The 15,115-nt window shown below is 52.8% G+C and overlaps 1 protein-coding gene across 5 annotated transcripts in view; it reads left to right on the top strand.

Moving 5' to 3' along the window:
• The window catches only part of LOC149358195 (plexin-B-like), a 333,650-nt gene that overhangs the window by 256,459 nt on the left and 62,076 nt on the right, over positions 1–15,115 (top strand). For all 5 annotated transcript variants that reach the window (XM_089570252.1, XM_089570253.1, XM_089570254.1 and 2 more), the window contains one exon: positions 126–974. In XM_089570252.1, the coding sequence (XP_089426378.1) occupies positions 126–974 (849 nt within the window). The remainder of the gene's footprint in view (positions 1–125; positions 975–15,115) is intronic.

The following is a 15,115-nucleotide window of genomic DNA, read 5'->3' as shown; positions in this document are numbered from 1 at the left end:
ACAATCTGTCGAAACAGTAACAATGTGGAACTCTCGCTGTATCTCACGCAACTTCTGGTCGAAGGCCAGTAGATGTTCGCCATAACTGGACGCGATGGCAGTATACGCGTCCGCTCCCTGCGCAGGTGCTGCTGATCGACTCGGCGTCCCAGAAGCTGATCGTGTGCGGCAGCGTGCGCCAGGGCGCCTGCCGGCGCCACTCCCTGGCCGACGTCTCCGAGAAGGAGCCGCTGGTGCCCACGCCCGTGGCGGCCAACGACGAGAACTCGTCCACGTTCGCGCTCATCGGGCCGTCGCACTACTACGGCCGCGACTCGCGCGCCCTCTACGTGGCCACCACCAACAGCCGGCTGGGACCCTACCGGGACATGGTGCCGGCCATCTGCACCCGCAGCCTGGAGCCGGAGTCCGAGCGGTTCCGCATCATCGAGCCCAGCTTCTCGGAGACGGCGCGCGTGGACATGGCGCACCACATCAAGGACTACTACCTGGTGCGCTACGTGTACGGCTTCCACACGGACGAGTACGTGTACTTCGCCACCGTGCAGCGCAAGAGTCACCTGCGGGCCTCCGAGGAACTGGGCTACATCAGCCGTCTGGCGCGCGTGTGCACCTCGGACCCCGCGTACAACACGTACACGGAGGTGACTCTTCAGTGTGTGGGGCCGGACGGCACCGACTACAACCTGCTGCAGGACGCCGTGGTGTTCGACGCCGGCGACGACCTTAGCCGCGAGCTGCGCCTTCCGCTGGGGCCCCCCGCGCGGGGCCGTCGCCGCGTGCTGGCCGCCGTGTTCGCGCTCTCGCGGGACCACACGGCGCGCTCGGCGCGGCGCACGGCGCTGTGCCTCTATCCGCTCCGCGACGTAGAGCGCCGCTTCACCGAGAACATCCACATGTGTTACAACGGCAGTGTGCTCACTCGCAATATGGATTACATCGCCGGAAGCGTCCAGAGCTGTCCCGAGCCGGGGGTGAGTGTGTACACTACCAATGCTTTCTTTACCTCGTTATAACGAAGTAGAAGGGCCCGGAGATAACTTCTCTATAGCCGTAGCTATAACGAAATAAGGGGAATAGTCATTGTTTCGTTATATCTATTATTTCGTTATAACGAGGTTCGACCGTATATGCATGAATGATACTTTGTTTCCAGATTAGAAACGCATAAATTGCTGGGATAGCATTGCTGTGGTGGTTTAGCCAGGGCGTTGTGATAACCTAGGGATAATCGTCGGGATAACATAGGGATTCCATTCCAACTCTGTTGTGTTCTTACTCTTCGCACCCCTCTTCATTGCCTGAAGCGACGGCACGCGTTCGCTATAGGTCGGGTGTTCCATTAAAAAAGCGGAACAGACTGAGAGGAAAAGAATTATGTTGCTCGTGTTATTAAGTTCTTGCTGTTTTCTGATGATTATGTGTGTTTATCTGTTACTGTGCGGACAGCGGTGAAATGTTGCCCCCCCCCCCCCCTCCCCCCCTTTTTTTTTCTACTCTGTGTGAGAATGTCTGCATCTGATAACAGTAATAACTATTTACCTGTTAGACCGTTAAATCGCGGGGAAAATCATTCGAAGACTTTCAGGCGGGGTTCCATGAGAAGTTCAGTGCTGTGCGGCATCGCGCTAAAGTATAAAGCTCTCTGTGCCGAGTTATTATAGCTCAGTATTCGGAAAGCGGCTGCGCTGCGTAGTTTTAAACTATGGCTAAACCATTTTTGCAGAATTCAGTGGTTGTGGTTTGCAATGGAGCAGTCGCAATATGACCTTTGGATAGAGTAAATAAAAAAAATAGTAAGCACTTGGAAGACGGTTTATGCGCACGAAGGTGACAGTGAAGCTCCCTTTCCACTACTTCATTACGAAAGCGCAGATGCGCGCAGAAGCGAATTTGATGTTGTCACGAGATGCGCGTGCCCTGTATGCCCGTTATAGCTGCCTTCGGAGTGACGCACCCGGTGAACAATCCAGGCGCTTGAAACGAAAAATACAAACAAAAATAAGAGCACAGAAAATTGTGCGCATTTTGAGTCCTCTAAATGCCGACTTGACACCGCGACGTGCGTTCCTCTCGACTGTAAAAACTATTACACGCAAGCGTGTGCCGTCAGACAGTCAAAATTCGCCAGCGTATAAGCACCGACACGTTGCAGCATGAGTCTTACAGCCGCCTCGCAGAAATCTTGCCGTTCGCCACAACTCTCGCGAACGAGAGCGCGTTTTGTTCACGAACCTTTATTTTTTTTAGCTTCCTTCAGTTCGTCTAAACTCGCTAAAATGAACGGCCACGGGGCAGTAAGTTTCCGCGAGTATTTACTTCGAGACGAGGGAGAAGCTGGGATAAAGATAACACCGCTTGCCTGCGCGGATGCCTTGAGCCCCCCCCCCCCCCAGTCGAACTCTCTAGACATACATAACACACTCGCGGTATCTTTTCCGGGTCTCACATAGATCGCTTTGCGGTGGCTCGTCTCTCCCTCTGTCGAGATTGCCTTGGAAAGGCACTGGCACGACAGGCATTAGCGCAGCCGCGATATATATATATATATGTGTGGGCTCGGTGGACGTCCTCGCCCTCGTCGTAACCCTGGCTGCAGTACCCTGGCTCCGCTGCGTAGCCTCGCCCGCAGCAACGTCCTCTCAAGTCGGCTGGAAGAAGAAGCCATCGAAGAAACCGGGGAAAGCGCGCGCCCTCTCTACCACGACTATCGGGGGCCGTTCGGCGCTGCTCTCGCGCGTTGTCGAGACTCTCCCGCTCCTCTGAGGCCCGCGCGATAAGCCCCTTCGGCCCGGTGGGCGTGGCTGCAGCGTCGAAAATTCGGGCCCGGCCTTGATGGATGGCGCCGGCGGCGGAGGCCAGATAAGCGACGCGACCCCGGGAGCCCGCGCGCGTCCAAGATGGCCGCACGCTGCTGGAGCCACTTGGGTTATGTTGGCCACAGGGTATTTTCGATGTACCGAGCGGGCCAGAGAGCGTCACTTTGTGAAGAGCGTGGTGCTCTTGTTCAGATCTCTTCGACGCTTTCCGCAAAAAGTCAAAAAAAAAAATAATTGGAGGGGACACTTAAAGGTGCAGTGAAGAGGAATCTGAACTCGTCTTTTTACCGCGGGAACTCAATCCACATGTTCCGAGCATTATTAGAAACGCCGCCGCGGTGGCTCAGTGGCTATGGTGCTCGGCTGCTGTCCCGAAAGACGCGGGTTCGATCCCGGCCGCGGCGGTTGAATTTCTTTGGAGGAGAAATTCTAGAGGCCCGTGTACTGTGCGATGTCAGTGCACGTTAAAGAACCCCAGGTGGTCGAAATATCCGGAGCCCTCCACTACGGCGTCTCTCATAGCCTTAGTCGCTTTGGGACGTTAAACCCCATAAACCAACCAACCATTATTAGAAACTTCGATTTATTGCCCTGTGTGGCCGATTCCTTAATTAAATCGAATTAATCTCCGGCTCCCGCCTTTTTTATTTAATTCTCCCCGTACGGTGGCCGGAGTCGACCAACGCGTGGAGTGCCTTTCACCCAGTCCCGTGGCTGCTTGCCGCTCTGCCATCGGCGGAGTGATACGTATTAATCCGTAGAAGCAAATAGTCCGCGCGTATTTTTATTTTTTGCGGGCTTATTTTGCGGCTATATTATCTGCGAATGGAACTATTTATTCACGGAAACCTAAAAAAAAAACAAAATAAAGCGAAAGCAAAGCCTCCACGGAGCTGGCTGAAAGGCACTCCACGCGTTGGTCTACCCCCCCCCCCCCCCCCCCCCCCCCCCCCCCCCCGTACGGGAAGAATTCAAAAAATAAACGCGGGAGCCGGACGTTAATTCCATGTAATTAGGGAAATCGGCCACACAGAGCAATAGGTCGAAGTTTCTAAGAATGCTCGGAACGTGTAGATTGAGTTCCCGCGGCAAAAAGACGAGTTCAGATTCCTCTTCAGGGCACCTTTAAGCTCCGCTTTAAGGGTATGACGCGATAACGCGATTGGTTAATTAATGCCCATATGTGCAGAATTGGCCTTTCTCGACTTTACTATTGTAGATCCCTGGGAGGCATCATACCTGCGCAGCGGTGTTACGTGTAGGCGATGCGCCACTGCCCTGCGATGGCAGGTGCTGCCACCTGCCATCGGCCACCCGTGGGCCTTGTGCGACTCTGGTTGCTCTTCCCGAGCGACCGATCATTTATTTAACTGCCACCTGCCGCTGTGGTCGGTTTGTTCGCGATCCGGTAGGTAGGTTTTGATGACGTCACAAGGTCACGTGACCTAGGTGGCCAGACCTGGTTGCTTTTCCGGAGGTTTTTCACTCACAACGCCGACGACGCCGACACCGTAATTTCTGGTAAACGTGGCCTATAACGCTATCGCGTTAATACGCGGCGAGTCTCTCTAACGGTAAGGTAACTGGTGGTCGTTACGGGTAACTGAATGGATTCCAGTGGAAAGAAAACGTGTAGCAGGTAGCGGCAGAGAATCAGGATGAGGTTAGGAAGCTTGCGGGGATAGAGTGACAGCAGCTGATACCAAGCATACTTAACTGAAGATCAGTGGCAGAGGGCTTTGTCTTATAGAGGACTTATACCTTGGCTCAGGAAAGCGGCGATGCGATTCCTCGTCGTCGGCTTCTGGGGGTCCGAGTTGGACTGAATCTTAATGATTTGTTGCTTTTTACTTTTCGGTAAAAATTTCTCAGTTCGATTCAGGCTTTTAAATATTTGCTGCGATGTAAATTCCGCTAGCAGGTTTATACGCCCTGCATTCAAGACAGAAATAACAGGCAAGCGTATCTGCCTTTACGGTCAACAGAGGCGCGGGATCCCCTTTACGGTTACCCGTCGTCCCTCTATGAAGGTTTGAGTACACAGTTAAAAGTTAGGCCGGTCAACCCGTGAAGCACGTGTGTCGGTGTGGGATTGAGGAGTAAGTTCACAGTAAGTCACCGTTCTTTCAAACAATCAGATGTTTACGCTGGTAGTCCAAATTACAGTGCATAATAAGCCAAGAAACAAACAAACAAATAAACCCGACAATGAACAAACACTGCGGTAAAAGCAGAAGATAACGATAGCAAGCAAATGTTACAGATATAGTAAGTAGGGGCAAGAGTTGCACAGAACAAAAAGTAAAATACTAGCCAGATCGAGGTTTAAATAAAAGGCGAAAACAATGTTCAATTGACCGACAGTCTTTTGCACAAAAAAAGAAAAGGGGAGTTCTCACGGCTTTCTTGTTCGATGGAGCGTCGTAGTTGCAGAGTTCAGTAGCGGTGGTCGTGCCAGATGAGGAAGAACGAGGAGTTGATCGCGGGCTCGGCGAAGAAAAAAAGAATAACCCTTTCCCCGAGCGAACGGCCGTCTGAGTGACCCGGGAGGCTGCATGCACCTCCCCAGAGCGCACTGCCAGGGCGGGCGGCGGTCTGCCCTTTTATTCCCTCGCCGGGTTGCCCGGCGCCCCATCGTCCGGAGTCCTAGAGATGCAAAATTTCAAGAAATTTTGAATGGCATGAAAAAAAACCTTTTTTTTTTTCAGGTTTTTTTTTCATGAAAAATTGGAAATTTTGCAAAATGTGGCAAGAACAGATTTATTTTCAACAGCACAACGATCAATGATAATGCTCCGAAGTTCAGCCGAATATGCAATTTTTAGATGTCATATTGTGAAACGAACTTGTTGTTCTATTGCACCGAGAAGATAAATAATGATTTGCACTTCAGGCGAATATGGAGATATAAATATCATATTTGTGGAACGAACTTCTTGTTCTATTGCACAGAGAAAGGGAACATGAAAACTGATCTATAAGTCACTCCATATCGGACTCAGAGTCACTGTCGCTGGATGCGGCACTATGCGCAGCAGAACCGCTTACGTGCACAGCAGCCTATGTTATTTATGCCGTGTGTGTCGGGCTGTAGAATTTGCAGCCATTTTGTTCTACTTCAGCCGTGAGTTCAAGTATTAGTGTGTTTTTAAGTCAAGCCTGGATCTTATATGTGACCTGGCCTTCAACCCGCGTACTCGCAGCACGAACGTTTTAAAAGCACTACCGGCACCGGCGATGACGACTTCTCTCTAATCGTTCAACGATGCACGCTACAATGGTTTTTAAAGCAAAAACCTAAACTAAAAGCAAGCAATCATAAAACCTTGAAATTTCATTGTGAAATTTTCGATGTTTTTTTTGATTTTTTCTCATCCGAAAAAAAAAAAACGAAAAAAAAAAAACGTTTTGTTTTTTTTTTTCCAAAATTGCAGTGTTTTTTTCAGGCCTTCACATCTAGTCCGGACGCGCTCCGTCCCGTCGCTGCCCCCAAGAATCATGTCGAGGCATGCTCGCAGGAGCTGGGAGATCCCGTAGTTTCCGTTGCTCAGAGGAGCGGCGAGATCTCGTATCTTCCGTTCTGCAAGTGAGGCAGCTTGTGACAGTATCGAAAGGCATCGACGCGGAGCGATTCTGGCTTTCGCGAGAGAATCGCGATAATGTTTTTGGGTTTGTTCAGACGGCCAACGCCGAGGTCTAGTACCGCGGTGACGATACGAGTCTTTGGAGCCAGTGAAGCAAAGAGTTTAGAATACACTTTCAATCGATGGGTTTGATGAGTTCGATAAGTTTTTCGGGCACAATGCACCGTTTTACTTGGGCGGAGTCTGTGCTGGAAAGACGCATGTTGGACTTATTCGAATCGACAGGCTATACAGACCCGAATATCTTCGTGACACTGAACTGGACCACGAGAGGAGATGGTGGAAGCTGTAAACGTTGCCAGATGCTTACGCGAGCGGTGGGAAGGTCACCTTCGGGACACGGAACTGTGCCACGGATAGTGACGGCTTTTATTTAACATTAACCTGGAGCGTCGCTGCGGCTGAAGAGTTTCGGCCAGTACAACACACGATTACTCCTGTCAGTAACCACAGCAAAAAATTCAGCCACTGGGGTTCCTGCCGTGCCGCAGTTTGGAACGAATACTACGGGACGTAGACCACAAATCATTCTCCTTCAGTAATGTCTGGTATGTCGGGGGCTTGAAACTCGCAGCGGCGAAACTACATCGAACCACGCAGAATTCGTCATTCCCTCCCCTGCTCGCTCTATCTTCCGCACCCGCGAAGAAATGTTTTCTGCCATTACTAACACTACCACCCACACAGTGTTCGTTCCGTTACTGTGCCAGCACCGCGTCCTCGGGCTTCCAGCGTCTCGTCCTTGAGTATCGATCGGAAGGATCCTGCTCTCCGCCGGCGCAAGGCCGGAATAAATCGAAAAGCAGAGACCTAGGGAAATACGGGAATCCATCAAGGCTCTCTCCGCTTTGAGCGAAACCCAGTCGTGCTGCAAGCAATACCGCCGCAATAAAGCTTCGGAACGCGCTCGCGCTCTGCGGCGCTGCATGAACTCCCTTTCTCTCTATCTCTCTCCCGGAAGTGACGCGCGCGAATGAGTGCAAAGCAACACGTTCCTCACTTTACATCGCAGCTCATCATCATCCGATACACAAGGGAAATGGGGAAGGGGGATCTTTCTCTCAGCAGCGCCGACCGCGAAATCCTCGGCGCGGCCCCGGGCGTGGGGCTCCAACCCTCCCTCCGAACCTCCAACCAACCCTCTGGCGCAACACAGACGCCGGCGCGCCGGGCTGGCGCATCGGTCTCGACGCTTGCCTGTGTCTCTGTATATAGGCCGGCCGGCGGCGGCGCCGTAATCCGCTTAGCAGCTCCTCAGCGTTTCAGCCGCTGCCGCTGCTGCTGACGGCAACGCTGTTGCTGCATCTGCTCTTTCTGGGACCGACGCGTGGAGCAGATTGAAATGTTTGCGCAGCGACTTGGCCCGCTGGGCGGCTCGCTAGCTAGCTTCGCTTTCTCCCGTGCGCGCATGTGCGAGCCGCCGGCATTGTTTCCTTGAGCAGCGCGAGAGGCGTGTTGCGAGCCGGAGATCTCTCTGTCTCGTTGCACTTGCTTCTTCGTATTACCCCTTTGCAGTCAGCCCACCGCTACATCGGGCAGAAAAAGAAGGCGGTGAGATAGCTGTGCGAAACGGACGAAACGGTCGGGTGAGATAAGAAGAACGGGTTGGTGTTGCTCTTGGGGGTTTCCTTAGTCTTGTTTATTTCGTACTTTAAAAGCAGTTACGCACTTCACTTTTCGTTCTCAATTTCAAGCTGTTTGTGCTAGGGAGTCGTTTTGGATTCACCCCCCCCCCCGCTCAATTTTTTTTTATCTGACCGCGGAGGGCAAGCCAGAGATTCCATTCTAACGTACCGTTGTCGTTAGTTAACCACGTCACTAATCCGCCATTGTGTCGCAAACCCTAGAAGGGTCGGTTGGTGTTCGGTGTCAGTCGGTCGCAAGTGCCCGAGCGCAGAAATTTGCAGAGTTTAGACGCGAGAGCTGATTGTTTTGTTGTTGTTTCATTAGATACTGATTTAGCAGTTGTTACCATTTGTCGGAGCCAGCTACTTCTTGTTTCGTAACTTAATGGTTAGGGAATGCTTAGCAAAATAAATAATTAAAAAAGAATGTCATCACAACATCGGGAGGAATGAAGCAGCCCCCATCGAGTTTTACCTCACAAACGAACGCATGTCACGATAGTTTCCGGTACTTTCTGCACAGTCCGTAGAACTTTACTCGATGTCTACGACATTAATGATTAGTTCGCGGTTGACGTCCAGGAAACGATAGAAATTAAGGCAGCTTCGCGAAGGCAAGTCCATCCGCGTAATTATATTTTTCTGTCCGGATCAAGGCATTATACGAAGCGCACACAGTCCCACGCACATCCGCGCGCAAACGAATATAGCAAATGTAGAAGGAGATGAAGGAATGAAGTAAATATTTTAATAAGTTGCACTTCGCGCATTTTACAAATAGGGATGACCCCGCGGGCGCGCCGTTTTTCTCCCACTTTTCGACTAAACGAGGCGTGCGTTGCCCACTTGGAAGCAGCTAGCAGCTATAGTGGCGGGTCGATATCCTTTCTCGTCGCCGGCTATACGCGCGTAGCGCAATTACATAGCAGAGAAGGTATCTCTTTCGCGCGCGCGCGCCAAATTAGCAACACACGCACCCAGGATCGTGGGAATAAGCGCCGCGTGCGAAGAAAGAACACTGACAGAAAGAGCAGTGAGCGCCCCGGGTGCATGAAATTGAATGAGCCCAGCTGGCGGCGGGCGCGCGAGGTTTCTCTCTCAAGACGTCGACGAACTGTTCAACGGTCGCCGTGCGCTGGTCGGAGCGTTATACCGCCACGGGCTATTAAAAAAAATAAGAAGGCAAGATGGATAGAAAGGTCCGGGGAAAAGAAGTGAGATTCAGTTTTCGTTTGGAACTTCAGCTGGGCCCGTAGAGTCGGCTGTGGATAATAGGCAGAGCCTCACCCGGAATCTGGATAAAGAGCGAATGCGGATCAGGGGCTCGAAAATTTGTTTCGGTTATGCGGCGTACACGCTATGTGGGCGGGATCAAAGCACGCGTCAATTCGGATAAACCGGAAGTTCGAATTAAGCGGAAGTTCGAATTAAGCGGGTTTGAATTAACGAGATTCCACTGCGCTCCTTTTTGAGCAGCTTTTTTCTCTTCTTTTTTTCGTTTCGCTTTTATGGATTGAAGAAGCAGTTTTTGGGGCAAACCAGGTGGGTTTCTCTGGATATAAGCAGTTTTTGTTTTTCTTTTTTTTTTTTTTTACTGCGGACAAGGAAGCGAATGATTGCGGCTACCCCACCGCGTGCCCATGTCTTTCTTTCTTTCTTTTTTTTTTCTTTCTTTCTTTCCCAAGCGTCATGGAAATGGGGTACAGTTCGCAAGGTTCACTTTTTCTCTCGTTTCCGTCGAACGTACGGGCCACGCGCTGGCCCGAGTTCGTTGCACGGTCGACTCGCTCCGAGCAAAATTCACCGCCAGCTGGCCTTGACGCCGGTAAGGAAAATGGGATATGCAGGGAGTGGGGGAGGGGAGATCTCGCATTGCCGCCACGGTTTGAGAACAACAGTTCCCGAGTCTCGTGCCTGCGACGCCTTATACATATACTGCCGCCTTTTCCCCCGCATAGCCCCCCACCCCCTTCCTCCTGCTCCTCATCCTCCTCCCCCTCCTCCTCTGTCCTTCGGCTCCGTTTTCCTCAGCGTTCTTCGGCGCTGCTCTCGGAAGCGTGCGCGAGCGAATGCATGTATGCGCCAGGAGCGCTTGGACAGACTGGCGAGATTCGAGGGGCCCGTCTCGACCCCGCCGCGTCTTTCTCCTCCTTTCTCTCTTCGTATGTGGAGCCTAGTCTTTTGTGTCGTCCGCTGCTGCGCTGGAAGAAAGCGCGTGCGCTGCTGTCGTTTCGGATGGGAGAGGCGCACGAGGGATTTCTTTTCCCCCACGCTTCGACGAAACCGGAGCATCAGCAGCCGTAGCAGCCGGCGCTGTCTTGGCTTCGCCAGAGGCTTGGCTCGGCTTGGTGCTCGCTTTTCAGCGGCGCGCGCTCTGCTGCTTGCTTTCTTTCGCCGTAATGGGAAACACAAGACGCGTTCGTTCCGCGAACTTTCTCTTTCTCTGCGTCTCGTTCTCTCTTTTCCTTTTTTTTTTCGCCGCACGCTTTTGCGCGGGCTCGTTCCTTGACTTGCCGAATGGAACCGCCCACTCTCTTCCCTTCCTCGATATACACGGGAAATTTGAAATCCTCCGCTACCGGAGCGCAGGGAGCGGAGGCAAGTACAAGGCTGTAGAAGTGAGGAGAAGCTGAAGCTCCGCTTTGGAGGGGGAAGTGCTTGGCTTCTCTGCAAGGCCGCTGGGTCCTGCGGCGCAGCCAAGGTTGGCTTCGATCCGTTTCCTCTCCTTTTTTTTTTACTGTTCCTTTTGAGCTTTGATTTTGAGTAGAGTTAGTTCTTGGGCTAGTTGGTATACTTGATTTAAACTCATAGTTTGACTTGCTACGCCGAATTTGTCGGATAACCGGGGCATAAGTTATTTTCCAAGCCGCGTTATGATCACGTTTAATTCTCTCTCTCGTCTCCAGCGCAACGCCTTCATTGAAGTACGTGCCGGACCATGCGCGATGATGGTTGTTTGTAGTCTGACGCGTAAAGGCCGACCCACATGGAGCGAACAGACGCTGCGAATTTCATGCGGCGCGCGTTCGCCGTGCTGCACCACATACGGCGAAAAACAGGCGACCGCCGCCAGACAGCAGCCGTCTTGATACTGTAAACAAACCGACTCTCCTCGTAAGCCTAGAAGTGGGAGAACTCTCACTCTAAATAAAAAAATAAACCAAATTTATCGCTTATACGTTCTCTTGTAGGCAAGCTGAGACGAAGCGAAAGACCGGTGCTCTATTTACGGCCAGTAAACGCACAGTCCGAAGCGAGTGGTCCGGCTTCGAAGGGCGCCGCCATGTTTGTCGCCGCGCGGCGGAAATCGGGCGGAGCTAGATGCTGGAGCAGAGCGCCCTCATTGGTCCGCGCTGAGCTCGCATTCGCCGCTTCCGGTGAGCGGCTGACCGCCGGGCGAACGTATCTAGCACTGCTTGGTCGGCGGCCAAGCGGCCGCCGCCGGGCGGCCGTTCGCAGGTTTTTCGCGAGAAAATCGCTCCATGTGGGTCGGGCTTAAGACTTCTACGTCGCCGAAGTTTACACACGAGAATCGCGTAGCTGCCAGGGTTTTTCTAAGCGTCACTCCAGCCGTGGTATCACCCGTATTTGCCGCCCTGCCGCGTTTTACCTGTTTCTCGCGAATTGGTGGCGCGTTATTTACAGGAGAGGGAGAGCTTTGCGCAAAGTTCGCCTGTCATTCGAGTCCCGTGGTGAGGCGACGCTCTTCTGTGGCCAGAATTGAGTGCTATTTATACTGCAGCGTTCGGTGCGTGACTGTTCAACTCAGAGTACCTGCAGCCGGTTTAGCACGACCCGTGTACAGTCATCCTTCGTCGATTAACGACCAACGGCCTGTCATCCGGCTCGTGTCTGGCTTACGTTTGTCCTCAGCGTACAGTGTTAACCGCGCTTAGCGGGAACATTCGAGCGCGTGATTCGGCGGCTCGCGCGCAGCGCCAGCTGTGGGCAGATCGCACAGCTGAGCAAGCGCGCTGTCATGCTGTCTGCGCCGGCATGCCATACATTATGCGCGCTCCGTCCGTGCGATGCGCGAGCCTCGAAACCGCGCACTCGAGTGTTCCCGTTAAGAGTGGTCCACCCCGTAAGTTTGTTTCTTCGTATGCACGCTGTAGCGATGCACAACAAACAGGCGGCTGCGCACAGGCGGCGCGCGCGTCGCAAGCGATCGTTCTCGTTCGTCCGCGCCGCTCTGTAGTAGACACTACTGTCCATCACTCCAGACCATCTCCGCATCCCTGGCCGTATGATTCTTTCCTTCCTTCCTCCTCCCGGAGGGAGAGGGCGAGAGACGGATGACGTCCGCCGCGGCCTCTTCATTAGCGGCGGGCGAGAGCCGATCCGGGCGAAAACAATTGAGCAAGTGCACAACGCGAGCCCTCCTTCCGGCCGGCTCTCTCGATCACGCGTGCTGATGGGCCGGCCAACTTCGGGCGTCTTGTCTGCTTTGCACTACACGTGCGCTGCGTCCCGCTCACGAACGCGCTCGCGTGCGTGGTCGGGATGCGCGGTGCTGATATGCGGCGCGCTCGCGGTACGAGCGGAAGGCTGGATAGCTGGAGCGCCAGGCACGCGGCGGCAGTAGCATCGTCAGCACGATCACTAGCCAAGGCCTTGTGTACACCGTACCCGTGAACTCGACCGACAGCGTGTACGCCGGGCGTACATACACGCACAAACAAACACGTGCGAACGGAAACGCATAAAAAAAGACAAAGCGAGCAAAAGAAAACCAGTAGGGAAAAGGCAGCTCAGAAATTAATAACTGGTTCGTTGTTTTTGCTCCGTTGTGGCGCGTATAACGATGCGCCCGCGCTTATTAATGAGCCTCACTGCGCGGTTGCTGCTGCTGCTGCTGGCTGGCTGGCTGTTGTAGTGCCCGTATGTGAGTGCATGTATCCGACGTGTACGGCCGTATGCAGCGCTGCGCCGCGACGGCGGCGGCGGCACGAACGACCGGCATTTTTAATGCGCGCCCCCGTTTTTGCGCGCTCTCCTCCGGCTTGTGCTGCCGCGCGAGAGCATCGTTGTTTCGCTAACGTGTGATTAGCGCCGGCCTGCCTGCCTGCCTGCGACCGAGCTGCGCGAGAGCTTTGCAGCAGCAGCAGCCGAAGCGCAGCCTACAGCGGCAACAACAACATTGCCTTGGCGCGCCCCCCTCGCCACCGCATCTCTACCAACCGTCCTCCTCTCCCTCTGTGCTCCGTGTTCGTCGTGCATGTCTCCTCACTCATCTCTCGTCTGCTTTGGAAGCACGGCTAGAGGGCGCGAATTCTGCGCGCGCGCGCGCGCACGCACACACACACGCACACGCACACACACATGCATCGTCCGTGCTCTGACGTGTTGTATACATGCGGCCAACGGCGTCCCTTACGTATATGAATGCATATGCAACTTTGCTTCCGGAGAGGCTCTGGTGGGTAATTACACGAATACGCGACGTCGTTAGTATCCGTGTTTCGTTCGGCGTCCCTGCTTGCAGGTGCATGCCGTCATATACCGTGCGAACTGACCTGCGGCACAGCAGCCGGGCAAACCTCATAAAACAGACTCGCCTCGCGTACGTTTACGTGTGTGTTGCTTTCCCTGGCGCCTCGTCGTGCTGTATGCGTGAAAAGAAAACAAGCTCCCCGAAATTTCTCATTTTGCCTTTCTTCGAGGTCTTCTTTTATGTAATTACTTCGTTGTTTGTTGCACAGAGTGGCAGTGGAGACGGTTCATGTACTGAGATAAATCCTGCTTCCTTTACACACTGCCGCTTCAAGAAACGAGAGGGGGGGATGGTGCTGTCTGCTGCTTGCGGAGAAAAAAAATTCCCTTGTCGTGTTTTAGTGGTCTGCGAAAGAATGGTCGCTGCTACACCCCGTAACCTAGTAGCATACAGCTCGGTAATACCTCTAGGTATACCAATCACCGGGCCCCAAATTGTGTATCCTGGCACAATTTCTGGGAGTCGTTTTTCCTGAAGTCGTATTTTGAATTCCGTACGCCCGTATATGCGGTTATTTCGTCGAGCGTGTCGCCGAAGGTTTAAGTAGCCCAACAATCACCGACAGTCTCGTGTTAATGACGCCCACAGCGTAACAGCACCATATTATCCACCGAGTGTGCTGGAGGTGCCGGGTTCGAATCCCGCCTTCGCCTGGAACGCACTGGTTTTTCTTACGAGAAGAGACCCGCTACATACCTACTTCAGGCTGGTGCTGTGCTGTCAGGGGTTTCGGCATTTAGAAAGTGCGGGAGCGTTGCCTCGCTGAGCAAAAGGAAGACTGCGACAACATAGACGGAGTTCGAGGAACGGGACCGCGTCGTGAGGCTTGTATGCATAACTCAACAGGGTGTGGCTGTGTGCTTGGCACAGAATGCAGAATTACTCATTAGAATCCACCGAAGAGCAGCAAAGTGACTTGAGAGGAAACCTGTACAGCTTTCACAGAAATTTCGCAGTTTGAGAAAAAAAATTATCCTTTTCTAGGGGCTCGTACATTGCAGCTGAAATGTCCTGAGCCCAGCCAAATTCTCAGGAGCTGTGCTTCCTCGGTGCTGTGGTAAATGATTAAGTAAAGGAATACCGTATAAGCGATCGTCCAGTGTTCAGAGCGTTGCACACGCGAGTAGTTTGCGCACTCTAAACACGTAAGGAGTAAAAAGAGAGTAAGTTGTCCTCTAGCGCACACCCTCTAATGGGCAGCAGGGTATGCTGCTGAAGCCCTGGGGCAGGTTTCCATCACTAAAGTATGGAACACTTTAAGGTTTGGCTACGGAAACGAATTCCATCTTTAAAGCATGCGAAGTTATATCATTTACGAAGATTTTAACCGAGGTTTCAATCTCTTCTATTTGCTAACCTGCAGACCTCCGGCGACACATTTAAAAGCCTCGCTAGCTGCATCAAGTTACCATGCTTTGCAGTGGGAATACACCTCCGTTGCCTAGAGCAAGCAGTCCTTATATTTAGGGATCGAAATCTTCGGAACATGGGCAACATACAGTGTCCCTAAAAGGGAATGCGCTAGATGACAGC

Source organism: Amblyomma mixtum, chromosome 2 (genome assembly GCF_055824585.1).
Source record: "Amblyomma mixtum isolate Tamu chromosome 2, ASM5582458v1, whole genome shotgun sequence".
Classification (NCBI taxonomy): domain Eukaryota; kingdom Metazoa; phylum Arthropoda; class Arachnida; order Ixodida; family Ixodidae; genus Amblyomma; species Amblyomma mixtum.
This window is presented reverse-complemented; position numbering and strand designations above follow the sequence as displayed.